We start from the raw sequence: 27,962 nt of genomic DNA, 5'->3' as shown, positions 1-27,962 counted from the left end.
CAAATAAAGAACAAACAGAGGACACTAAAAATGCCTCCAGTACGGAAGCTTGTTTTCTTTCAACAACAAAGTTTGTAGTTTCTCTTAAGGGACAGAGACTACCTCTCGGTTTTGGTTGGCAGCACCTCTTCAGTGTAAAGCTTATGTTGTCTGTCCGAAGTATTTGTCCTTTAAGGTGATCCATCAGCTCTTTTAGGGATGCGAAAGATTTGTTTGAACCATGTAGGAAGTACCCGCCTTTTTTCACCTCAATCTGGAAGTTCTTGTACTGGATTGAACTGTTTATCATCTGGAGAGAGTGGGGAAAAAAAAAAAAAAAAAAAGGAAAATACTGATCACTAAAGTGAAAGAACATTTGTAGGAGTTTATAAAGCCATAAAGCCTTTGAAATTACTTCTCAGAAGAATTAAACACTTGCTCCTATGCTAGCTAGGTTCCTCTAATCAAACTTCAACAAAGCAGGAGAAGGCCCTGGAATTCCCATAACCTTCAGCCCCAAGAAGGCTCATAAAAACAGAGTGCTACATAAAGGTGCAAACTTTTAACAGGTCCAAATTACAGCTTCTGTGTTCTGCATAGCCTGAGGGCACTCAGAAGTCCTGACTCTTCAGAAGAAATTTTCTTCCATGCTCAAGAAGCGTTCAGTAAGTTGCAGTGAAAAATTCTGTATGTCACTCTCCCAGAGTACGAGTTAAACAAGCTTAATTTGAACCATGTTCATGCACAGTCCTATTGCTATCAACAGAAGTGTTCTGGATGTAACAAAACATATTTGTCAGAGACAGCACAAGAGTCTGGGGAAAATAAAGCTATGAATACTAGTGTCCATCCCCTGCTGCATCAGCTGTCAAAGAAAACTAAGATGAACCGCCCTAAAGAAGATAAATATAACATCGTGGATTACAGGGAGCCACTGGTCTTTAGCTCATTACCAGATTACTGCTGGGAATGCCACACCTGACGTACCTCTGAGCCTTCGAAACAAGTCACTGTCATGAGGATGTGGTTAAAGTTCGTGCAGCTCCATCTCAACACGTACATTCCTGCTTCATTTCCTTCCTGTCGCAGTTTGTTGATGGCATATTCGGTGCTGAAAGAGTCAACGTGCAAATGAATAAAACCATCAAATGAGCAGTTGCATCCAAAAGCTATTATTAGTAAATACACGGGAAAGTAATCCTAAATTTGGAACAAAAACATATCGTAACTTACAAATATTTATACTATTATTAAAACATAATTTGTCTGCATTGCACATGCTCACATTTTTCTGTATAACAGCAAGGGAGGATTTATTATGTTCTTGCATGCTGAGTGGGGAAACTGCTTCCAACACAGTGCACATGTAAGTTCTCTTAAACACAGAAGGAAAAGCCAGAAACATGGACAGATAGGAAAATAATTCATTCAGCAAATTAAAAATAAAAAGCAAAGCTTTGTACATCCATCCAGGGACTCCCAGGGTCAGCACAGATAAGAGTAGAGTTTACCTTTGTGTACCTAAAATATTCCCATCTGCTCAACTGATGATTACCTTTATAGTTATTAGTGAAATAAGTCTCAAAACACTCCTACAATGATGAGGAGAGAAATTATGATATAATTTTTTCTTCTGATTACATAAAAAAAAGTTATCCTACAACCTCCTGGTAACTAATTCTGGCCATTACAGAAACCGTTCCAGAAAGCCAGATTTCCTCAATGGATTTAATATGCAGCAGAATTAGTGGACTAATTCAAGTGGGTCAATTAAAATCGAACCATTTTACTAACCAAATGGGTCCGTGGCATCCATTTTTTATGTTGTGCTCGATCAGTGGGGGAGCCACATCTGTGCAGAGATAATGGTGGGCATCTGCTGTAAGTCTGAAGTATCCATCTATCAGCGATGCAAATGACAAGGCCTCATCATGTGAGGACAGTTTTATTTCCTAAAACAAACAGATATTTTAGTCAAGAATTCTTACAGTTTTGTTCAAGTATTTCAGAAATATCTAGCAATTCATTCACAGTGAGTAAAAAATTGTGCAGAAACACATGATAGAAAACCATACACATTTAGGAGGCCAACAGTGACCACTCTGCACCCTCCCTACTTATTACTTGCTTGAAACTCATTCCCTGGCATGACTAGTTCTGCTGTAATCCTGGGTGAGATCTGTAACGCAAGCTCTTGCAGTAGTCATTGTGAAACCTCTCAAGTTCAGTACTAGGGCAGGCATGGTGGATTTGAAGCCAAGAGCACTTCAGTAGCTCCTTTCTAAATTCTAACAGCTGACAGCCCACAGAAAGAAAAAACAGGACACTGAAATTAGTGACTCTCCTCCTGACTCTCCTCTCTCCCAGTGTCCCTCTGCCCTCCCTCTCTGAGCTCCTCTTTCTTGACGCTGCTTTTGGCTGTCCCAGGCTGTACACAGGAAGGCCACGGGCTGAGAAGCACAGCCAGGAGATCAAGAAGAGCTTGGGGAGCTGATAACTCTTACTGGTATGTAGTAGCAAGTGTAGAGAAGTAACTGTCTTCTTCAACTTGCTGCTCTTCTAATTAGCACTTTTGCATTTAAAGGCTGTTGAAGACAGCATATTTAACTACTATTTAAAAGTCCCCTTAGGAAATGTTCCCCAAGCAGGTTGTCACCTGTTGCCCAACAATACTGTGCCACTACAACAACCCACAGGAGGGAAAACTATCCAGGTTTGGTTCTTACCATCCTTTTGTTATCCTGCTTGTTAATGCTCACAGTAGACTCCTTGATGACAATGTGGGTGATTTCAGGGAAATAGGAAAAATTGTTCCATAAATCTCGGATTTTGTGTTTTTCTTCTTCCTTTTTGGTTTTGCCATCAGACTTTTTCTTCTTCTCTTTCTCCGTCTGTACAGACTGCAAATATATTTGGGATAAAAACATTTTTTTAGCACAGTGTTTTCATCATGAAACAAAAATTCACAACAAACTGATCTTCTACACCTAGTTAATTCTTAAATGCCTTTGCACTGAATTATCAATTCTGTGATCACTGCCTGTATTGCCAGGGCTTACTTCTATCAAGAGCTGTCCATAAGAAAACTTTCACGAGGATGAAAGAAACCAGTTGTTAGCCAGGCAAATTACCTCTCTCACTATGCTAGCAATAATAATAGTAGTAGTACAGGGCTGAAACAGTGCTACTGAAATTTCTGAAGTATGCACATGAAGTACTTTCTGAGCTCAGCCCAAAGCCAGAGCAACATTCTTCTCACAGCTCCTGCCTGAACTTCTGCCGACAGCAGCTGGAAATCTGCATGCAGACCACAATGACACTGGTCACCTCACAGATCAAAGATTACTGAAAACTAGTACTAACTCCATACTTAAAAAATATAAACGCTCAGACTAAGCAAAGCTTCCTGCCAGTCACTGAATGCTTTTCACTGAGATGAAGTGTTTGGTTCAGCCATTTAAATAAAAATAATCTGCAAATCAGTAGAATCAGGAGCCTTACAAGAAACAGGCTGTACTTCTTGCAAGCTTTTCTTCTCAATATCCGTTCTTCTTTCCCTCCCCCTCATTAATATTATCATTTCAAACAGAAATTCTCCACCAGAGATAATTAGCTTACATCTAAATGTAGTGAAGCACATTTTCTGTGCTACAAAAGATAGCTATCAGTAGGTTTCTCATCACAGTAGGGAACTGAGGCAAGCAAAAAGAGGTCTATTTGTTCATGTATTGTATGTGGAGAAAAACTATAGAATATGCCATAAACCCTTCAAGCACAAAGTACATTTAATATTCATATACACAAAGTACAAAAGAGGTTAAACAAAGTGAGCTCAGCAGCACTGAAACAAAGGACATCATATAAAATAACACTTGCATGAGAAAGCTGAGCTTTAATGTCACTGTATTCTAACTTACTCATGAAAAGTCTATCAGTATGAGTAATTCTGGCATCTGGGGTTGCCAAACATACAGAAAAAAGCGTAAGCAGACCTTGGTATCAAGACAGAGCACCAAACCATAAGGGCCTCCACATACATTAACCTTTTGTGACTTGAATCTGGTCTGGCAGATACAGTGAAGTCTTCAGTTTTTCTGGTGAAACTTCCAGGTGAAGAGGCTGCCCAGAGAGTATGCGGAGTCTGCATCCTTGGAATTTTCCCAGACTGAAATAGCTAAAGCCCTGAACAATCTGGTCTCGCCTCAGAGCTAACCCTGAGCAGGGGGTTGGACATGACAACTTCTGAGGTCTCTCCCAACTTGAATTATCCTACGATCTATGAAAAGAGCCCTTTTAAAAACGAAAAAGCTGATCTGCAGTGTCTGAGGATCATGTACATTTTTTAGCAGTTGTTATGCCCCCAAAAGTAATCTCAAATTCACATTTATCAAGGGATACTTACATTTGGCTTGAGCCTCCACTGAATTCCATTGTTTCCTGTCACGATGACTTCATATAGTGGAAGGATTTCGTTGTCACCACAATTAAATCTATTTATTTCATTCTCAGATGAAATCAGCAGAGATGAAGTCTCAAAAATTTCTGCTCCATAATATTTAGTCAAAGTCTCCATTGTTGATAAGTATTTAACTTTCAGATCGCGTGGAGACACACTACTGTCACAAATGGTTTTGTTGTTAAACTCTTTAAGGAAATGCTTGAAAACATTATTTATCCGAATCCTGGTTAAGAAATTCCTTTGTCTGATTGTCTTGTTCAAAGTTTCGGGAATATAATGCTTGTAACTAGGAAGAAAAACAACAGTGTGAGTTAAGACAGTTGAGTCCTAAGTTTTTAACTCTAAAATGTGGTGCTGCCTTACACTTTGAAAGCAAATTATAGAGAACAAGACGCAGTAAACCACTGTGCAGTTGGTACTGCAGAAGCAGTTTATGGAATTAGTAGCCAACAAGAATTCAAATAATAACCTTACCTGTAAGGTTTAGAAGCAAATGGATACAGCCCACCCAAATCAGTAACATTAAGTTGCCACTTAACAACAGTACAATTTCTGAATTTATTAACCTGGAATCCTGAATTTCCAGCAAGTATTCAACACATCAGTATGCTGGCTGCACTAGCTGCATCAATTTCATATCATCTTCAGGTAAGAAGTAACTCAAATTTTCTATTACATATCCCAATTGACCAGATTAGGAAGACACAGAGCAGTATTAGCGTTGGAGCTTGTAACTCCCATGTACTCAGACCGTGCAAAATAAAATGCTTAAGATCCCTTTTGGAAGAGAAGTGAAGCATATCCAGCAGCAAGGAAGAATTTATCCCAACTTACCTGATGTCTTTGGGAAGCTCTGGAAGTTTCAACTTTTTGTTGATGGCATAGTGAGAGATTGCAAGGACAGCCATTCCCAGGCATTCATTTTCAATTTCATGAACTTCTTGATCATTTTTAGGGTCACGGATTGGTGCTAGGCCTTTCACCAAGTCATATTGACCCTTAACAAGGAGAGAAGAAAAAAAAAAAAAGATATCAGGTCTGTCATTTGTCACGCTAGCAACCGAAGTCACAAGATCAGAGGCTCTCCTTGAGCAAGAAAAGAGTCACCCAAAACTGAAAGCCATGACAAGAAGGGGTAGAGGAAGAAGATAAGAGCTATGCAGTAAGATGCCATCTTCTCTTAGACCAATGAAACAGGAATGTAGGCAAGCACTAGTTATCCCACAAAGCCTGCCTACTCGAGAAGAAACATCAACGCTTGTGCCTGAGAAAAAGTTTCTTAAAATGATGATTTGTGGAACAGGTGGAATCATTGCAAACATCATCACAGCACATCCATCCCATACACAGTCTCTATCGTCTGGCAATATTCACTAAGGTCCCTACTCATTGTTTTTACCTTTTTTGCTGGCAATCAGAAAAAAAAAAAGACAAAAAACACTTTGCAGCATGTTATATGCTGATATAAAACAAGGCACAAATTAGGCAGATTTCACAAAAGAAACCCTTTGCTTCTTACTACTTTAGAATGCAAGTGGTACCATGAAGATGTATTTCTAGCTGTAGCTACCTGGGCATTTTCTCACAGTGTGGTTTCACAGTAGAACAATTTTCGATTAGGAACACAAGCTTGCTGAAATAGAAACTGCACCTACTTGGCACGACCAGCACGCAGCATGCCACCAGCAACTGGGAGGCACAACGGAAGGAAAGAAAAACTGCATGCAAGCAGGCTGTGTGACAATGAGGGTGGTGAGGCACTGGAACAGGTTGCTCAGAGAAGCTGTGGATGCCCCATCCCTGGAGGTGTTCGAGGCCAGCTTAGATGAGGTCCTGAGCAACCCGATCTAGTGGGTGGCGTCCCTGCCTATGGCAGCGGGGTTGGAGCTAGCTGATCCTTGAGGTCCCTTCAAACCCAAGCCATTCTATGACTCTATGGATGGCATCATGTGCACAATTTTCACAAAAGAAAAGGTATAGCATTTATATAAAAAACAGTCAATAAAAAAGCAATTGTGTTGTAAAAACATAGCCTGTGGCTACGTTTTTGGACTGTGAGACAGTTTTCGTTACATGTTCTGCACATGGCCTGGTTGTTCTCCATGAGCAAATTCTCTTTTCTCCATGTAGTATAAAGTATGACCAATGCCAACAGGTAAGGTCAAACACACATTAAAGCTTGAAAATAGTTCTTTAAAGCAGACAATTTCTACTGGATCAAATAATTGTTGTGTTAGTGGAATGGCACAGACACTTGCATGCAACCTCTTACCTGTGCAAAGATGTATTCTAATGAGTTTGCATCAAGGATCGGGGTTCCTTCTGGAACATGCTTCTTCTCATAGGAGTTTTTTGACTTCTTTGGTGAATGCCTCCACACGGAGGGTTCATTTTCACTAGTCCCATGCCAGTTTGTAAAGTAGTATCTTGCAAGAAAAAGAGAAATAAACTTTAAAAATCCGGGAGAAAATCCTCAATTTATATTAGATACATATTCTAAACTTGCAAAACAAAATGAGGTACATGCCAAAAACCTTCAGTCTTCTGCCTCAGTGTAAGAGACTATGCCTCTGCTGTGCATTAACCAATAGTTGATATTTGCATTCCAAATTAAAATGACTCATCTGAAGGGTTAACACGGCTTCAGACCTCCTCCTCTGCAACCGCTGAGTGCCTCCCTCCAGGCCACAGCTGGAAGCACTGGAAGCTATGCACTGGAATTTCTGCTTCCCTTTGGTTTTGGATGGAGATGGTGAAAACGACACTAATTCAAATCATCCAGCTTTAAAGGGACACAGTCAATCTTCTGTGTGTTCAACAAATAAGCTTTTTACTCTATCTGCACACAAGGCTTTTTAAAAACCTGCTAAAAGAGTTGGCATCTGCTGCAAACGAATGAAATTGTTGAGACCAAGAGTCTGTCAGAAGCTTTTGAAAAATCTTTGTCTGAATTGCTGCAGAGATTTCTTTCTGAGTTCTATTAAGATTGTAAATCACATAAAGCTTAGTTAAATCTGGTTTGAATCAATGTGCCTTTTGCAAGAGTTCACGCCTTGCACGTGATCATGACGTACTTACAATTAAAAGGTTACAGGAGAGCAGATTTACCCAGCCGCTATGTAGGAGGGATTTCTGTTCGAATACACCACTAACTCCAGAGAAGCATTCGGCACTACCCAGAGCAAACAATGCAGAAGTACTTACTAATACAAAGGGAGGTGCAAAAGGAGGCTTTCCTGACGGACAGTGACCACAGTGAGCTCCACAGAATTCTTGACATTTGTTACCACAAATTCTTGACAGCTAAGGTTTTAACGTCTGCCTAAATGTGCCATCAAAGTCATAAGGAGCTTGTGTGACCAAAATAACACTAAATTGAGATCAGCTTACAAAGGAAAAAGACAAATGAATGTGAAAGGTAATAAGCACTGCACACAAAAGGAGAAGTAAAGAAAACTGAGTGGAAAAAAACTAAGTTATATCCAACTCCTGACCTGGAAATACACGTTTTTTGTATTGAAAGAAAAACCTGAATAGATGAAGTACCTTATAAACTACAGGCACATTTGAAAATCAGAAATAACAAATCTGTTTAAGTAACAAATCATAATGTTGCCCAGTTTCAATTCGAACGTAACGCAATAAAAATTGCAAGAGGCGTATCCTGGAAGACAGGAAGAGAGCAAGCAGACAGCAAATCAGTCAGCAAATGCTTACGAACGCTACAGGACAGGACAACCCTCATGCAAGTGTGCACGTTCTGAAATACATGACTAGAATTTCATGATTTGTCTCTGACCAGAATGGGAGCTCATGGATTGAGTCCCAGTTCTGCAGTGGTCAAGGTTGGTGTGCAGATTCAGGATCTTAAAGAGCAAAAGAAAATCTGTGTTCTTAGTTTGGGACCACGTGTTTTCATCACGTATCTGCACAGTAAGTTGACTACCCATATGAAAAATTATCAATTAGTCTTAAAGATACTCTCTGTATCATGTTTCTGTCCTCTCTTTCTTTTTAGTAAGTCCTTTTAAGACCCAAAAAGCTTACATACATAGCATGGGTAGGAACACCAACACACAACTACGGTAAAAACTCCCAACACATCCTGTAAGATACTGTAAGATACCAAATCCTTTGATTTAAGCACAAAAAGCAAAAGGAAAGCAAATCCTTCTGCCTCCAGGAAATTACTTTTTTTCCACATGCTACTTTATAAAATGACTGATAATTAATAACACCAATTGTTTTGTTATTTCCTGAAAACAATTATGGGCAAGGTATCGTGTATTGTTTGTAACTGAGTGAAGAATTTGTTCCTTTACCTATTAGACTGCCATGATTAAAACAAGACTTATAAATTACAATAAAAATTAAAGCCCCATTGTTTGTGGAGCCATATAAACAAAGCAGGAGAGCCTCTGCCTTGAAGGGACTGATTGATTTGTGGCAAGGAGAGAAAGATGATTATTATTCCACTTTCAAAGGCAGAAATGGGAGCACAAGCTTTTGGATTCAGAAGTCCTGCAGAAGACCTGGAAAGGAAATCCATTCAGTCTGGCCAAGGAGTGGTGAAATGCTGGAGGGGCACCTGCTCTTTCTTCTCTTTCACCTGTGGGTGACTCTGACAACCCTTCTTTCCCAGATTTCCAAAACCCATGCCTTGGGTCCCTTTGCCATGCCAGCAAACACTGCCAGCTCTGGCTTAAACACCATCCAGCTATGAAATAGTTAAGCTTGTGAGCTAATTCGTCAGGATATTACAAAATACTGTGGTTTCTTATGCTGTAGGCTCCTTTTTCACTTGATGCAAATATGGGTCCTGTTACAAAGTTTCTAGTAAAAAGCAAGTCCTTTCAAAATAGCACCAAGAGTATATTAAGCAGCATGGATTTTCCAGGGAGAAGAGGAAGATGGGAAGTCCATGCTATCAGAAATGCAACACAAAGCTTTCAGCAGTGGAAGAAAAATCTAACATCTAAAAGCATCTCAAACTACTAAGTCACATACCTTCCTTTTCTATAAATATAATTTCAATAGGAGAAATCAAACCTATCAATTCACTGAAATTTCAGAAGTAACGTCAACATACAACTGATTTAGTCTCGGAATGATTATGTACAATCTAATACAGTGCACTGTTGAAAAAGCCCAGCCCACTTTCCTTTTTCAAAGGGAATTATGCCTCTTGCAGAGCTCTGAATAAACATTTATTTAGAGAAGAGTTTCACAATCCTGTGCTGTTCATAATTCCTCAGTGCTCAGCCCTCTCTCAGTTCAGGTTTCCAAGCCAAGACACCAAACAGACAGTAAATGAAAGAAAGGAAAACCCCACTTCACCAAGGCACTGCAGTATTGCTGGGGAGACACAAATCTCTAGATTTTAGCACCTAAATTTATGGAAGTTCCTGGAGTGAGTCCTCATCACCCATCCAAAGCGGAAACATACAAACTCCAAACACAGTGGAAAATATTTTTTAAGAACTAAATTAAAATTAAATTAACAACAAAGCATCAAACTTCTAATCAAATGATTAAATTCCCACAATTGTATGTTTAAAATACCCTCTTTTTTTCTGCAGAGAAGAGCAGACCTCATCAAAGAATTCCAGTATCAGGGGAAAATGTCCCAGATTCAGATTATACGAATAATTTATTATTTTTTATTATCAGTATACTGTTAATCTGACTCATCTCTTAAAGCAAGAAAAGGCACTTAATGCCCTGTAACAAGCTTTTAGAGTCCTCAAAGCTTTCTTTAAAGAGTCACTCAATTCCACTCTTGTAGGGTGTTTATCTGCCAAACTTAATCACAGCTGCTTAAATCCAAGATTAGCTGAGGTTAAGTCATTAATGGTGCTAATAACAGCATTTATGCAGTGTTGCAGAAAAAAGAAAATACTATAGTACCCTCTTCCTCTTTTAAATACAGGTATCAGTACCATGATTCTTTGAAAAGCAAAGATCTTTTTGTAAACTGGCAGTACTTTTTTTCTCATAACAATTCATCCAATAATAGTAACAATTCCAGTATAGCACAAGTTGTAACCAGAATTGGAATATTTTACCGTTCAAAGATCCCATTTACAAAGTTTTCTTTTCATATCTGCATAAGCAAAGTGGCTGCTCTTCTCCAACAAGCTTAGAAAACAGTTGGGATGCACAGCCTGAGGCTTACATGTGCCAGTTCCCTCATGTGCAAGTGATAGTGATTATCAGGAAAAAAAGATATCACAACGCATACAGCTATATGAGCACCCAATTTTAGAAATGTTTTTCTCTGTAGCCTGAACTGACCATATATGTGAGTATTACATTTTATGCCAAGGAGGGGTGTTACACAGAAGCTTATTTTCTTATAGTTGTTCCGTGAAGAATCAACAAAAACGTGATGATTAGTGCGCTTGCTTCAGGAAGATGGGCAAAGTTTCAGAAAGTTCAGAAACTTCAGAAAGTTTCTAGACTAATTATTCCTAAAAGCAAAGCTTTTTCTATAGATTTCTTTCCTACACTGCAAACTTAAAGCTCATACTGATGCAACAAGAATAGTCAAAATAAAAAAAAGGGAGAAAAAGCAGCATAATGTGCAGAACTGGATTTCTATCAAAATAGAATAACAAAAAATATATCAAAAAGGAGGGACATCTTTCCTTTAGCTAGTGAATGTGGCAGTGCTCAAGAGCTGTCAATTCTGCTGCTTTCACTTCAGAGTGGATGAGAGCCAGTACACCCATTCTGCCCCATGTATCTCAACAGGGAACGTGCTCTATTCTTACATCACCCCCTGAAGTTCAGCCCCTTGGTATGCGTGGAGGATAAAGATCCTGCCAACACCGGCTTTGATTTTCTGATGCTTTCTCCCATCTAGTAACTGCCACCCGCAGTCAGGCCACATGGATTCCCCTGCAGTCCTAGAGGAGAATTTCAAAAGCAACAGCGTGTGGCTTTCTCCTTTCAAGCTAAAAGCAAAATTCCCATTGACTTCAGCAGGAGTACAGTTCACTGCGAACACTTCAAATGGAAATTGAAACATGCAAACTACTGATATGATAAAACATTTCTGAGCCATTTTTTTCAATTTAGCTGTTATACAGTTCAGTCACCTACTGTTTCGTGGATATGGGTTCTTGTGGTTTTCAGCTTCTGGGGTGTTTTTCAGGGTTATATAGCAAAGATGAAAAAAAATCTGGAGACGTTTAAAGCTTTTCCTGTTAATCTCTTATCTATGGTGTGAAGAGCAAGCTGCTGCTTTTGGTTTTACTTTTTAGTTTCTTTAGTGAGTTCAGTAGTATGAATTAGAGGGTCTATCTATTGTTAAGACAAATGCTCCAGTCCCCAAATAATCATTTTTCAGATGTTTTACACTTACCTCATCCGATAATGCAGCCGGTGAGAAGTTTTTTCATCTATCTTAAAGACCTGGTTTGGTGCATACCAGAGCTTTTTGTTCTCATCAAACAGTGCAAAGAGATTATGGCACAGAGGAGATATAGCTGTCAGAGGAAAGAAAGCAAGCACGTGAATTCACAAGGCCACAAGACATATGCACAACTTAAAATATAAATACATCAATTAATTATCTGATCTTGCAAAATATACCATTAAAAAAAACAAAAAACTGACACAAGGATTAGTTTAAAGCAATTATTAGAAAGATAAGACCAAAGGGGAACTGCAAACTGTGTACTGGTTGACTCCACTTACTGCATTATGTATTAAACAGCCTGACATTTCTATTAGCTATTTCTACCATGGAATTTATTTTGGACGTTTATTTTGCCAAAGGTCTGAACGTAAGAGGAAAAGCCTTTAAAAAATTCACCTTTTCCAAATCAGAGAAATGGGTGTTTTAACAGAACCAATAGCAATACCACAACTTTGTTCTCAGTTTTACTTGATTAATAAATTTTGCTCCCATAGCTGAAGGAGAAGGTTTTAGGAAAATGATCAAAATCCCCTTCTCGTTAGCAGACAGGCAGAAAGCATAACGTATCATTTTTCCATTCTTTGCTAATTCAACAGAGGGTTTTCCAACAACGAACAGACTTTAACTTGTAGGTCTAGGCTGACCTGCTTTAACCTTTGCCTTTACACCATCCCAGAGAAAAACAAGTGGTATGTTTACAGGACTGCCTTTGTTTGAATTCCTTGCTTCAGCTTCCTGTTCAATAGGAGGCAGTGCCTTTTTGCAAAAGCCCCGTCCAGGCAAGCAGCTCTGTCCCAGAGAGCACTAAAACACGTGCTTAAGTGCTGTTCTGAATCAGGGTCAACTGCCGAGCACATCGTTCAGGTCCTACAGAACTCAGTGAAACCAATTCTGCTTCGAATTTGCGTGAGAGTGCGAAAAAAGAAGAGAAACCAAGGAAATAAAACCTGAACAACCTAATTGCAAAGTTCACAGAAGATGGGGCTGGACACCCACTACTTCCAGACGGCCAACCAGCAGCACGTAGCTGCCGTCGGTGGTTTAACTACTACGCAAGCAGTGATTTACAGCAGAGATCAGCATCACAGGCTTGCTGAAATGGGTAAGGCTTTTGTCCTTCACACGCACTTGTTGTAGACTTAGCAAAGACCAAGAGAAGGCAGAAAGAAGTTCCCTTAAGGAAAACTTCACCTAAAGTCATTTCTTTAAAAGTTTTTAACTTTCTAACAGAAATCACTGGCTGCAGTTGCACAGTATACAGGCTTGCACCTCTACAAAGAGCAGCAGCTCACAGCTTACATGCTGACACAAACAGGTTTTAAGTACTCCTAATTCTCATTAAAAGTACTCAAAAACAATATGAGTACTTATTTGATGAGATCTGTCCTTCAGATTCTTATCATTCCTGTCTGTAGAATGAAAGAGACGTAAGTAGGTAAATGAACTGGAGGGTGCTCAATCTCACAAGAACCAAGATGGCGTGGGAAAAGAAAATACTGCAAAACTACAGAAAGCTTGTGCCCAAACAGGCAGTTAGATGTTTATACAGCTGGATTTACTACTCCCGTATCAGCTGAGCAGTGTTTAGTATTCCAGGAACCTTGAGACACAAAATTCAGGGGGATAAAAGAACCTCAGAAGTTCAGAAGTGTAAATGCAGAAGTACACTACACCTAGGATTCATGAGGCTTAAACATGGATTAAATAGACTGATCCCAGTAGAATTATACAGATATTCAACTATTTTGCTGAGTCAAGGAACACAACGGCAAAGCAAGAAGTTTTCATTATACATTTCTGTATTACCAGGATTGTGCACAGTTATGGTAATCTTAACTAGACACACACTAATCTTAACTGGTGAATTATTAATACTACAGACGTTGTAATTCTGCAAAGAAGTGTCAGGCAACAAAAGAGAAAATTAAAACTGGGAAAGCAGCAAATGGATAAATTTTCTCCAATTAGCCCTCTCCAAAATAACATGGAACAGATCTTGACGGGCTTACCATCTAGTATAAGGTAAAAACAGCTTTGTGTAACCTATTTGCACACTGTGTCTCCTCTTCTCCTGTAAGAAGCCTAATCAATCCCACTAAAAGAAATCAGTACTTGTATCTGCCAGAAACCAGGGTGAGAGATCACCATTTTACATGAATCTCAAGAAAGTCCCTTCCATTTCTTTTACTCTAAACAGTTTGAGAACTGCCCGAGCAGACCCTTGGAAAAGGTTTCCACCCTAGACTTTGTATCATGCTTACTTTTTCTACACTTACTGACTGATGTGCAAAGAAGGAATTACCACTTTTAATGCTGTCACGCCTTGTCACTGAAAACTCCTACAAAATCCATATACTCACAACACTTCCGGGCAGCTTCAATGCACAACTCTTCCGAGGTAAACTCGCCACTGGTATACCGAATGGGATCTTCATCTTGCAGGTAGAAGAGTATTTCTAAACCCTGATGCTGAGCTTCCAGGTTTACTTCGCTCTTCTTTGTGCTCCTCATTTTTGCACAGAAAGCCATGGCTTTGCAATCTTCTTTTACATTTAGATACTGAAAGTGGAGGAAACATTTAAAGAAAACATGATGAAGGAGAGTTTGATTGATTTAGTTCCATATTTTTAATTGCCAGTTCAGTAGCAAACATTCCAAAACACAAATTTCCATATTAAAAAAAAAAAGACAAAAATAAAAATTTGACTGGAAGTAGACTATTTAGGTCATAGAATAAATAAAATGCAATTCATAGATAAAATTAGAGATTGCTTGAAGGTACAAAATTGAAGGCTCAGTTTGGCTCATCCTTATTTCTTGTGAAAATATTTGTCAGTACACAAATGTGTTGCTTAGGAAGGTTACTGAATACTGTGATGAGCTAGGCACAGCATTTCTCAATCTTTTCATATTGGTAACCTGATTATTCAAAGCCAACTTTTTTCATAAATGAGGGGAAAAGTGAAAAAATAAATGTCAATGGTTATTCTGTTTCTGGTAACTGCTTCAAATAATTCCCCTCAGCTGAAGTTCTGGTCGTTCCACAACTATTCTGAAAGGTTTCTCTTACTGTAAAGCAGGAATAACTTTCACATCCTTAAGTATCTAACTGATTGAAAAACAATACTTGAGGCTGGCTAACATAAACAGTACAATTTACGTTTCCTTAAAAAAAAAAGTCATCTTCTATTTTTACAATCTATCTTAACAGCTAAATACTTCAGATAACTTTCTCCCATCCTATCCTTTGTTTTTTTGAACTCCTTATACTTTGTGTGTCAGGGTGAAAATGTGGCTTAATGAAAGATCTTTCAGACTGCCAAGAAGGCATACAAGGGAGCTCTGACTCAAAAGGAAAGGCGCACAGCATTTTATACTTGATACTTAAACAGAAAGGGCAGAAAGGAGTTAAGTGACCACAGACTTCATTTACTCTGGGGTCTGTGTTCCACATTTTACTAAACTTCAGTTCAGTTAATAACAAAAGCCCAAACCACCAATTCTGTAGTTTACAAACATAATCCTCCCACCGAAAAACAAACAAAACCAAACCTCAGAACCCAACACACCTGCATTTATGTGACTGTCTGATCCTCTACGCGACTGAAACAGATTATCTTCACGCTCTCCAAGAGCAACTTGTACCTGGCTGGAAAAGAAGAAGAAGTCAGGAATTCCTTTGTACAGTATCAGAGGCACCAAATACATGGTCAGGCTGATAAAAAGCCACATGTGATCAGACAGAATCTTTCCAGTAATGTATCACAGATCCAGATCTAGTCAACCAAATACAGTCAGAGCAAGCGCCCAGGAGTGCAGTCCACACACTCTTCATAAATCTACTAATTCTTTTTGCCTCTTTGGGTGCACTGGTTGAGAGGCAAATAAAAAGCGGGTGGAAAGCCGTGATTGTTTTATCATTTTTTCATATTTTCAGAGCATCACCAATCTGTCTAGTCATGCCCAAAGCAACCCTCAGCTGCAACACCAAAGGAGTATTTTTCCCTTTGCTTCACCTCCGTCATAGCTTTTGAAGTCACTTCATTTTTTGTAACTTTTAAATGAATGTTAGCAATCGTAATTATTCGCTAGACCCCCCTTCCAGATTATCAGGTTCTGTTCTTTGCCCTTTTACTCTTCTTTGCTCTGCTGGAGATGCAGAGCCTTGGCTGGGTGGCAGAGGATACGGGGACTGCCCACAGGAGTGAGCATCACTGCCAGGCTCCCATTTCTCTTGGAGGAGCCTTGTTCACAAGGAACATAGCAGTAACTTCCATGCCTTCAGGCAGCAGGGACACCTTCCAAGAGCCTATGTTTTTTTAAGCTTTTCCCATGACCACAAATAACCTCAGTATTCTGGGGCTGCTTTGCAAAACTACCCCCACCCAAAGGTACAGCTTATCTGTATCACCTGAAGCAAACTCGGGAAAACATCAATACTTTTTTTTTTTTTTTAATGGTAGGTGTGACACTGCCTCTATTTAATGTAGTGTCTGATGCTGGGGCTGTAAAACTAAAGAGGTGCTAGAGGGATGCTTAAGAAGCACGGGGAAAAGAGTGGGCATCAGTAAGGAGTCTCCCTAGTCCCAGTCCTAATGACAGAGCGTGGGGCATCGGCAAAGGAGCTGGCACACACGGATGTTCCTCTTCAACGTGCTGGTGTGGTAAATGTTGCCCATCACCCATCCAAGGCTGAAGGACTCCTCCATCTGTACCCTCCATCCCTCCTTTATCTCTTCTCCCCTCTCTCTGCCAACACGTACTTGAACTAAACGCATATTGGTTTTGCTGCAACAGCATCGGGCCTTAATCCCACATAGCAGACTTTAAAGATATCACTTGATAAGCCTTAGGCTTAGTTTGGGGAAAGCCTGGCACGGAACCACACGCCTCCCTTGTGCTTGGGAAGTGCCCAGCAAGCATCACACCATCACAACAAAAATAATATTTAACAGCACAGCACATGTTTACAATTAAATCGCATGTTCCTTTCATCTGTGTCACATTAATGTTAAATTTGAGTTTCTAGACACATTCCCTCAGCAATAATATGGGGAAGAAGTAATTGAGAGCGCAATTACTGGAACAGGCAGACAAGCCAGTAATTATGTCTGCAGAGCACCAGAAAATGTAAATGCAAAAGGTTAGGGACGGAGCTGTAATCTAACTGAAAACACTCCCTTTTCAACGACGTATCTTGCAACTGAAACTCAATATATTTTAATGTCTGCGTGGGCACAACATTAAAAAGATTGTCTAGAGGTTTTAAAATGTGAAGGGAAATGTAAAACCATTGCCCTTGCAGATTCATAAATCAAAACTGGTTTTTCTCAACGTAGCGTTCCTTGGTTTTGCTTAATGGCTGCTGCTTGTTGCTAATCGGGGCAGCAATTCCCAGAACAGAGACGAACCACACCGCTGCTTCTTCTGCAGCACGTTTCTGGGGACGAGAGGAGAGCCCAGCATCCAGCTCCCACCTTGCTGCTCATTACTGAGCCTTCATGAGGAAAGCACCCTGTCAGAAGGGCATGGTGATGGCCTGAGAGCCCCACTGAGGCCGGTTCCTTCCCTGCCCCACCTCTCCCTCACAAAATGGCCGGGCTCCTGGCCCCGGCCTGCCTGAGGCCACCACATTCACCTCAGCGCCTCCAGCCCAAAGCCTGCCTCACGCAGCCCTGTCACAGCTTCATGGCAGAAGGACCCTGAGGGGAATTTTAATCCCCTGTCACTTGACAGTTTCAGAGCCTCGGTGGAGCACTGATTTTGGTTTATCTTCTGCGGATTATCTCCCTCCCTCCTGAGCGTTTCGCTGACGAGCCCGTGGGCACCCCTGCAGCCCTCCCTCCTCGAGTTCATTCGGCTTGGCTCGCGCCGCGCTCGGCAGGCCTCATCCTGCCTGGCGCCCACACCATCCTCCACAGGCATCACCCGGGGTGGCGGGGACACGATGACAGATGTGCCTGACTCTGCTGGAAGCTGTGTGACTGCACAGCCTTCGCTCTTCCCAGAGCACGTTTCTCTTCGCCGCTCTCTGCTCCTAACGTGACAACGGTCTTCTGCGACGCACATTGAGAAGATCCTTAGGGCAAGATAGGAAGGCTCATCCCATGCACCCTCTGCTAACACCACACCTTGAAAGCTGATGTGTTAGAGTCTTCTGAGCTCTCCCCTGAGCAAAAGGTTTCTTTGATCACTTCAATCCTGCCCTACCTACACACAGATACTTGCCACCTCCTTGGAAGGCCGTATTGGAGCCGCCGAGTAGCTCAGCTGGCTGGCTGGGAGAGCCAATTCCCAGCCCGGGGCACCCACCAGCAGAGGGGGACAATGACTCATCCTTCTCACAAAGGGTTTCAACCACAAAATTCGTGATTTTTGGTGCACGAGCACGTAAACAATACCACGGCGTCACAAGTGCCAAAAGTGACATCTAATTTCTTTGGACAAGGTCAACCAACAGACCCAAGACCTGCAAAAAGCCTTCTGTCCTCATACACAGATGAAGACCCCATAAAATTTGGTAGAGGGAATTCTAGAAGGCAGGTTGCTCAAAATCAGTTTGCTTCTGGTCTGCCTACTGAACTATTAAGCCTTAATGAAAATTTGGAAGAAAAGTATCTGGTGAAAACTCCAATTCCTGCCTAAGATGCCGCAGCCAAGATCTTATCAGTAAAAGCAGAACGGTTCAAGCCCAATGTTCCCAGCATTTCTCAGGAAAAAAAGACAAATATACAACATAGTTGAATAACCACTCCCAAACCCTGTATGCCTCAAAAGTCAAAGAAAGAGAAGGAAGGGGAATAAACGAAATACTTCAAATCTATTTGCCGATCTGTCCCTGATCAGAAGGCAGCTGTCAACACGCCGACGGGGATGGAGGAACAGGAAAAGCCGACGGGGCTGCGACACCTCCTGCCAAGCTGGCACATTCTGCTGAGAGCCCACGCTCTACAAAAAGAAACAGAAACGCAAGAAGCGTTTCCCTAGAATAAGGAAACAGGATTAAATCGTCAGCTGGGGGATATTTCAAGGTATCAGACACCACAGAAACTGGCTCCGAGCTCCACCAGGCATTTGTAAATATCTCACGTGAGCTCACACGAGGCTCTGGGTGTCCCCTAGCTCTGGTTTCCTACCTGAGCGACGGAGTTGGACACATAAAACATTTTCCCAGACAAAGGCAACACATGAATCCTCCACAGGCTCTGAGAAGAAACCCACACAGCTCATGTCCACGCTCAAGCGGAGGCAAACCTGTGCGCTGAGACTTGCTTGGACCTGAAAATTAAGTGTTGCTTCCTGCACGTTTTGGGGAGTTGACACGAAAGTGAGACGTGGACGGACGGATGGACGGTGCTGCCGCCCAGATGCAAGGAGGCGCCGGCCCCGCCGCACCTCCCCAGCCATCGCTGCCAGGCACTGGAACCACCACAGCCAAAGAACTGGAAGCAAAACGCAATGCTGGAAGGCCTGCTTCGGGGACAAAAGTCCCTAAAACACAAGGAGAGGAAAATCCCGGATAGTATCTGTCCAAACCAGAACTTGGTTTTATGCACTATTTTCAAGCTCTTCCTCTTTTTCTTCTCTCGCAGCCCGCTTTGTTTCTTGTTTCACGAAAAGGACGCAGCCAGGGGATGTTTACGATTGCTTACGCTCACAAAGTAATATGTAGGCTTCCCTAAGATGTTCTTTTTGAAAATCCAAACCCCATTTATTACTATGAGGTTGCCTTCTGCACTGTATCTGCGTCCTTTCGGTGTATACGCACTATTAATTCACCCTCGCGATGGATGCGCTCGCCGCCTCCTTTTTTCCCACGGGACCCTTTTGCTGAACGCACCGTTCGGGGTTGGCTTTGTTCTCAAAGGGTTGGTTTTGTCCCCCACGAGCGATGCCGCCCCACACTGTTTACCTCTGCCCTACAAGCAGCGTTATTAATTCCCCTTGGGTTTTTCGATAGTATTCATTCCGCGATGTGACTGATCTGTGTTGTAAAACTTTGATTTAAACATCGGGCTGAGAACGCGGGACGGAAATTTTCAGCAAAAATTAGTTAACGTTGAAGATTAGTGAAGTTCTTAAGAAGCGAAAAACGGAGTGCACATGATGGGTAGGTCACCAGCCTTCACTGCACGCACGCTTACACTAACAGATGTGATAGATTTCCATTTTTAGCAATCTAACTCTGAAAAGCAGAGGATGCAGGCTCCTATAGCGTTCACGTACTGACTACTTCAGACCAGACCGAGTGCTTTATGAACCCACTCAGTTGGCTGTCGCACTATGAGAACTCAGCGCGCTCATTTCCTGTGCTTTTCCAACTCGATTTCAAAAACTTCTGCGAATTTCATGACATGTCACCTATGTGGGAAGAACATTTTCAGCTCGCTTGAGAAGCTGCGTGTTAGTTTACCACGCTTCTTGTCTGGTCTGTCACTGCAGCTGCAGACGTGTGAGCAGGCACACAGTCCCGTTTTCCTCTCTTTCCAGCCCAATGCTCCTCTGGACACTAACTGGGCTTCCCCTAGCTGGGCTGGTGTGGAAGGAACAGCAATTCTTAGAGCTTGCTTCTAGACTACAAACTTGTACCGAATCCTTTCTCATCCACAGTTTCTGGTATAATAACACCTTCAAATGATACAGCCTGTTGTTATATCCCTTAGCAGTCAGTATTAGGCAGCTTTCAGCTAAAGCAGTACCTCGGAGGTAAATACATCTACGTATCAAGCTTCAACCCACTTTGGAAACCTACTGCACACCTACCACACAACGACACGATTTCTGCGTTATCACCATGTAGCCAATGCTCCCGAACTCAGATCACGCACAACCCAGATAAAAGTTCTTTTGTTGTTTTTGTTTTGTTTTGTTTTGTTTTCCCATAAACCGACCAGCTAAAAAAAGCTTGATTACCAAACCGATGCTAACGGGATTGCAGGGGGATTCCAGGCCTGAAGAGGATGGACAATCAGAGGTTTTTATTCCTGCCTGGGACATGACACTAATGACCCCTTTCCTTCCTCCGAGTCCCCCCAAGACCGCTCACCTATGCCCCCTGTGCTGTGCCAGCACGCGGCGGCTCGCCCCTGGCCAGGAGCCACCTCATTTTCCCAGCAGGGAAGCAGGTCTTCAGGAAACTCGGCCTCTTCCTGGTGGCACGGCGCTGATTTCAGGGCTTTCCTCAAGGTCTCTTCAGACGCAGGCAAAAGCTTGCGGGACAATCAGCCAGCGTGGCGAAGAGCTGCACAAATCCACGGTTCCTTGGAAGAGGCAGCGGTACGGGCACACGAAGCTCGTTGCTTCAGGGCTCAGCTGGCAAGTGATGCTCAGCAGGTCACCCAAACGGGCACGGCAACACCACGCACGTGTTTTCAGTGCTTGTCAACAGCTAAAACTCCGTGCAAGACACTGCCACGCAGAAGGAGTGGAAGAAAAAACATATGTTGGTGATACGTGCAGCGAAGAGCCCTGATGCCTCGGGACTTGCTGTACATCTGCACACTCTCTGCAGGAGCTCCACGTGCCACCATCCATCCAGATCCGCCCCGCTCAGCAATCCCAGCTGCTCGGCAGGGTGCAGCTGCAGGGGATTTGAGCCCCAGCTCCGTGACAGCTGCCCCGTTTCTCCTGGGTATCTATTTAGGCTTAGTACCTACCCAGGGGTATCTCTGCAGCCCGCTTTCACAAAACCACATCACCTTTAGCATAAAAAACACCACCACCTTTAGCATAACACAGCAACAAAATGTCCCTTCAGATGTAACAGCCACCTCCATGATCTGCTGGTGCTCCCCATCGGGGGAATCCTACGCTGTATTTATTTCTAAAGAACAGGAGAGCTCAGATTTACCACGATGGCACTCGGACTTCCAAGCCTGCCTCCGATCTTTCGTAAGAAACCAACCCAAACAAGCCAACAGCTGACGCCCAGCAGAGGCAAGACTGCTTAACCAGCACAAGAACACTTCCAGCACGCCTCTTCTGCAGGAGAACAGAGGAGGAGGAGTTCGGCGACGTGCCCACTTACCAGGAAATCAGCGCCGGCGCTGCTAACCAGCCCGGCTCTCCCCCATCCCACTCGGCGGCCTCGAGCACCGGGGGCAGAACGAGCAGCAGTGGTTCCCCCAAATACCAACGGGACGAGTAGGCAGACTTCACACGCTCTACAGCTTTCTAGTTGGGAGCGTATGCAAAACACACCAAGGGGCCGGGACTTCTCGGTGACCACAGAGCTCCTGCAGAGCTACCCCTCGCCGGCTGCTCGCAGACCACTCTCGCGAAGCTCCCGGCGCGGTAACCGCACACGGTCACTTCTCTCGTGCTCAGCCCCGTAGCCACTTCCTTGAGAGCAACTACAGATGTTCTTAACCTTTCTCGTTTTCAAATCACAAAATGGAGACTTTTGTCCCAGTTCTCCCCACCCCCTGCTTCCTGCTCCCCGGCTGCACGTGGTGGCAACCGGGGGGCACCACCAAGCCCCGTCCCCGTACCTCACACCCCGTGCCGGGGGCACCAGGCCTCAGAGAAGGACTGGGTGAAGGAGGAGGTGTCCCCAAAGCCCAAGTTCCTCAGCCCGGAGGAGGAACTCACCCAGCGTCATCCAGAAACACTTCTGGCCCCTGGCACCTCCTGAGCAGCAGGAACCCCCCAAGGCGACCAGCAACCTCGGGCTGATGGCAGCAGCCCTGCGAGGGGGAGCCGAAATGCTAGCACCTCTTTGCACTTTCACCACCTCACAAATAAGTGTCACTAGCTCGTGCTTAAACCTCTTGTAAAGGCTCGAACAGTTTCAGCTATTTGGTCAACATCTACCGTGCAGATGGCAAGACGCTCGAACCCCCCCCCGGCTGCTTTATTCACGAAGATTTCTGGTAGTCACAGGCTTCCTGTGGTGGCTTTGCACTTTGGTAAGTGTTTTTTGATGGTTTGCTTTTTTTGCTTTTTTTTAATGTGGTGAGAAGATAATTTTAAAGCTCACTCTTCAGGGCTCACCATTTAAAACAAGTCATAAACAAAAGCAAACAAAACTTCGCCAGTTATCTCTGCCTCCTTGCGCAGAGCAAAACCACCAACAAAGACGGCTACTAACCAGTAAACACGCTTTCTATAATAAACCTACAAAACCATACCATTTCAGAGCCCACTTTGGATTTGCTAGCAAGAGTAAGAGCATTTTGGTCTCAGAAGTCTCTTACCCCTCTCTGTTTTCTCTTCTCCTCTGTTTTTACTTTAACACCAGCAGCCCCACCGCTACGGCTCTGCGTGCAGTTCTGGCTGGCCCACGTAGCCCCACGGTACCAGAACAATTTCGGGGTTAAAGACGGTCTCTCAAGCAAAGCCCTTCCCGTCAGGTGCCATATAAAGAGCTCCAACACGACGCAGAAAGGAGCTGGGAGCTGAAGCCCAGACATCTCCGTGAAGAGGCAAGTGCTCTGGTAGCGGGGTGCCAAGCGCAGCTGCACGTGGCGGTGCGAAGACATCTGTGCGATTCTCCACGCGCAGTCAAGCAGAACAGGGATGGAAGAATGAGAAAAAAATCAGTAGGATTCAAGATCTGAGCACGGACTGCCTCTGGTCTTACCAACAGGGCTGCAAATTAAGACAAACTGGCAAAAAAAAAATTGAGGCACGTTCCCTGCCTGCAGCCACCAAACGCTCCTCCAGCGGGCGCACCCCCTCCTGTCCATTACCTCTGACGCACGGCTGCACTGCCATCAAGGGAACCAAGGCAACCAAGAAGGAGAAATACACCTTAGCAGCAACAAAGGATGCTCAGGTGCTGCCCCCCTGCCCTTCAGGCAGAAGCTGTGTCCTGGCAAAGCTCCACCCAGCTCAGCAAAACCCAGACACGCGAAGGAACAGAGCGTCTTTTTGCAAGAAGAGCATCACTCTTCTTGTCCCCCTCCTTTCCCCCAGCACGTGTGTGAGGTAGGAACATGGCAGTACTACCTGCTGGCACTAACGTCACATCCCTTCACCAGGAAGGACCAGCCAGTCTTTCTCCAACGCACAAAGTCCTACATCCGTCAGGAAAAAAGCTGCTTCTGCATCTCAAAAGCTGGAGGCACCGGTCCAGAAGTGGCACCACCTCTCCCCCTGCCCAATATAAACTGCTTTTTAATTTCTCCTACGCCATGCAAAGCACCACCTGTGTTCGAAAACGGATTTGCCCCATGCGTGGCTCTCTCCGTGACCGTGAGCAGAGCCCCCCCTGCCCACCCCACACACCGCACAGATCCCCTGGCACCCTTTGGAAGTAAAATGCAGATTACCACTCTCACCAGTACTAAAGCACTCAAAAAATAGAGGGTAAATGTTTTCATGGTAGTAGACGTTGCAAAGGGGAACCGTTATTTAAAAGCCAAAAGCATTCAGGTTAATTAACACTGCAATACACAGTAAGGGAAAAAAACTTATTTATTCATGTACGCACACGAGAGGCGTGTTGAAAAGCACGCAAACAGCAAGGAGCTTCCAACCCCAAACGTTCCCATGGAAAGCCACTGGACGACGCTGATTCAAACTATTTTAATGATCAAAACTATTTGGACTGCGTATAGAAAATTTGTTCCAAGTTCAGAGAAGCCGGAGACGGATTAGCTCAGCACTTCACATGAAAACACAGCCGGCCCGTGGACGAGGCCTCCGGCATCCGAGGACAGGGAGCTGCAGGGTGGCAGAGGATCTGCTCAACCCACAGGAGCACAGCGGGGCTCAAATGCTGGGCCTGCTGAAAGGGGAAGGCTGGACGTAGAGCTGGGTGGGCAGGCGAGAGAGGCTTCAGAAAAGGAGCAGCTAACACGGCCTCGCGTCATTTTCCTGAATTTTGTGATTGGTGCATGCTGAAACGAAGTAACCGGATGGATTTGGCTCATTTCGGGTGGTTTTCTGTATGAAGTTGCCCACGCATATTTCTCCAAAGACACATATGGCCGAGGAGGAGAAGCACTGACTGCTGCTGGGACATTAATGAGTGGGAAATGCAGGCCTTTATGGCCCAGCTGTTGCGATAGCCACGCAGAGCAATTACTTTTTATGACTGACTGCTCACCAGAGCACACCTGCAGAACAGCCAGCTGTAAACATGTTTGTTCCCATTAGTCAGAAGGAACCCCAAGCAGTTAATTGGCTTGTCAGACACCAAGTATGAGACGACAAGACTGGAGTTCCTCTTCAAGTCCATTCACGGCTTGTTTCCTGCTCTCCTCACCACTTCACCAAGGCTGGAGCTGCTGGGGGAGGACAGGGGAGCGGCTCATCCCCGCCAGGACTGCTGCATCCTTCCCACCAAGGGCCTCTCCTCCTGCGGTTCAGGCATCCCAAAGGCCAGCCAGGGTGGCTGCAAGCGTGTGAGAAAACAGAAAAGGCCAGAAAACGGTGCATAAACTGACTTTTAGAAAAAAACAAAAAAGAATAACAGTGACAGATCTTGAAACTGGTTTATTTTCAGACTGCCCGGGACAGGAACTCCTCTTTTCTCTTTAAAGAGCCGAGCACTGCTCTAGCTCTTCTCCCACCAATGAGCAGCACACGCAATAGCTGAAAAATGAGTCTGCACTGACCTTTGCTGGCTTCGGTCTCAGGTAAATGGTTTGGTAAGAAAAAAGTGCTGTGTTCAACACACGTTCCCCAGCTAGAGCTGAGAGGGTGCCTGGCAAGACTTGCACACTGTCCTTTTCCCAAGCACGCAGCTCAATGCAGGTGTCTGCCTTCAAGCTGGGTGCCATGTGCCCCTCGTGCCAGTCTGGGAGATTGAGCCCAAGATGCTTCTTACCTAATCTCACCCTAAGTCATTTTTCTCTGATCCAAGCCATGACAAAGAGCTGAACGTGGAAAAAAAATCCCTTTTCACAGCTGCAGGCTTGTTTCCTCCTCAAAGTCAAATACAAGTAAATCAGCAGAAGCCAATTAAAATAAAGGAAACCAAGCAGTGAAGCTATTTAGAAACGAGGTTTGCATAGACAAACCGAGCTCTGCCAAGCAGCAAGATTACCAAAAAGCAGAGCCTAAACCACTGTGGCTCTCCAGTAATAGGATTTGATGCTCCTTCTCAGCTCTTTTAGCCTTCTGTGCCCAACCCTGCAACCAACACTTGCTGCTTTATGCACACACAACTGTTCACCTGGAGAGGCATCACCTGCTCCTTCCAGGGTGCAAACGGTGTCAGCCACATCCCAAGTGCCCTCTGGACACTAGGAGAGCCCAGGCCCTGTCTTATTTTTGTAGTGATTCCCCTACAGGACTTGAGAAATTGAAATAGCAGCAGATGCCGGCTGCCAACTGCTGCAATGAGTCTTATCTGAGAGTTGTTTTTTTCTGCCTGAAGCGGAGCCATGGGCTGCTGCTCATCTTGGATTGTTTTGATCTCCTGAGACAACAAAGGTAACCGACAATTCAGCCTTTGAGCGCCGCAGACTTAGCCACAAGCATCTTGTTCAGCAGGAACAGGGGCTGACAAGGAGCCTGTAAATCGGGTCCGCCCTAGAGTGGCACAGACACCAGCATCCAGCCGCCTGCACGCACCTGGATCAGCTGAGTAAAGCAGGACAGGGTCTCAAAAACCCCGTGCCCACTTGTGGTGGATTTTTGCAACCAAAATTTTATCTCATTTCATCGAGTTCTCTGCTTTCTACTGAACAGCCACTGCCCAGGTTGACTGTGAATGCTACGGCCTGGCGTGGTGTGCTTGTCCCAAGCAAGAGAACTGCTGCTGCAAGTGTTCTGTCAGCGCTGACTTATATCCCAGCATCGCCCTATCAAACAATCCAAATATTTGCATTCAATTCATTCAATCTCTTGGACAAATCCCCGGGCTATTTTTAACTAACCAGATAAACGGAGTAAGTTTTACGTATTGACCTCAGAGTTGTGTCAACAGCGGTTCAAAGGTGGTAAGGCAGCAGTGGCTCCCGCGTACATCGCTGAGCAGCAGAACTTTGTTTTTCTTCCCTCCACGAGCCCTGTTTGCGTTACAGGTCGTGGAGCTTACGCTGCAGCTTTCAGAAGCGTCCTCTCGCTGATGGGTTGGTCACAGAATGACTGAAGCTTGCCTTTATGTTCATCTGTACCCTGGCAGCCTCTAGCCCTTGACACGGAGCTGGGGCGATGGATGGGACCTCACCACACACAACAATTTCAGTCTGACAGTCTGAACACTTTTCTGCCTAGAAAGCCCTGTACCTCTTCCGGCTCAGCCGTCCGACTGAACTTTTCTCCAAAATTCTGCTGGGGCTGAATCATCTCGCGTTTGTTTACAGCTCGTTGATTTCTCTTTTTAGAAAGCATTTCCTTGCCCCGTTCACACAGCTACAGCACGGTAACTTGGTGGTCTTCCCTTTAACAAGGAAATCATCCTCCTCTGCGCGTCGCACGATGTATGGAAATGGTGGGAAAAGTCCCAGCCGTACATACTCTGTATTTCAGAACCTCGAGGAAAACTCTTTGAAGCCTATTATAAAGAAGTCTGTCCAAAGTAAAAATAAATAAAAAAAAGTTACACGGCGGTTAATATAACTGTTACATCTTCAGGAGTCTGCTGGCCCTCCCAGGAGTGCCGTGATGTTATCCAGGTTTACAGGAGCTCGCTGTTTCTCCATTCCCAGTTTTGGCTAAGAGCAATTTAATAAAAGTTTATGGCCAATCCTCACCGTGCACTTCCCATTCTGGGTACAGTTTTATGGCAGCTCTTCAGCAGCACACTGGAGCAGACGTTGCTTGGCTGCAGCCCTCCTGCCCTCATTTCCAAGGCCTCTCTCCCAACAGCTCCAGGCTCAGGATCATTTCCCTGCTGCCATGACTCTGCACCGACAAACCATCGGCTCTTGCTTTGCCTCCTGCTGCTGGTGAGTCCCACGACAGGAGCTGCACACCCAACAGGTCGGCCTTTCCTTCCAAGGGGCTGATGAGCACGGGTTATCTCACCTGTAACAGCCGAAGCACTCCCAGTTTATCCCAGCTCAACCACAGAGCCTCTGGTCTGCAGAATCGTGACCCCGAGCAGCTTCAGCACCAACACGGAGCTCGAGGAACCCGGCTGCGCACCGGAGGCTCGTTTGCACGGCACGAGAAGTGAGTGCCAGGCCCTGCGTGCGCCCCACGGCT

General features: G+C 44.1%; 1 protein-coding gene across 2 annotated transcripts in view; it reads right to left on the bottom strand.

Annotated features, from left to right (window-relative positions):
• JAK1 (Janus kinase 1) overlaps positions 1-27,962 on the bottom strand; it is a 54,999-nt gene that overhangs the window by 14,424 nt on the left and 12,613 nt on the right. For both annotated transcript variants that reach the window (XM_084290787.1, XM_084290786.1), the window contains 10 exons: positions 15,431-15,510; positions 14,222-14,420; positions 11,805-11,928; positions 6,711-6,864; positions 5,273-5,436; positions 4,382-4,724; positions 2,706-2,879; positions 1,774-1,931; positions 967-1,090; positions 103-289 (listed from right to left, as the gene is read on the bottom strand). In XM_084290787.1, coding sequence (XP_084146913.1) covers positions 103-289; positions 967-1,090; positions 1,774-1,931; positions 2,706-2,879; positions 4,382-4,724; positions 5,273-5,436; positions 6,711-6,864; positions 11,805-11,928; positions 14,222-14,420; positions 15,431-15,436 — 1,633 coding nt within the window. In that variant the 5' untranslated portion in view covers positions 15,437-15,510. The remainder of the gene's footprint in view (positions 1-102; positions 290-966; positions 1,091-1,773; positions 1,932-2,705; positions 2,880-4,381; positions 4,725-5,272; positions 5,437-6,710; positions 6,865-11,804; positions 11,929-14,221; positions 14,421-15,430; positions 15,511-27,962) is intronic.

This window comes from Netta rufina (genome assembly GCF_964035555.1).
Source record: "Netta rufina genome assembly, chromosome: 8".
NCBI lineage: Eukaryota > Metazoa > Chordata > Aves > Anseriformes > Anatidae > Netta > Netta rufina.
Note: the sequence above shows the minus strand (reverse complement) of the source record. Positions and strands in the feature narration are given on the sequence as shown.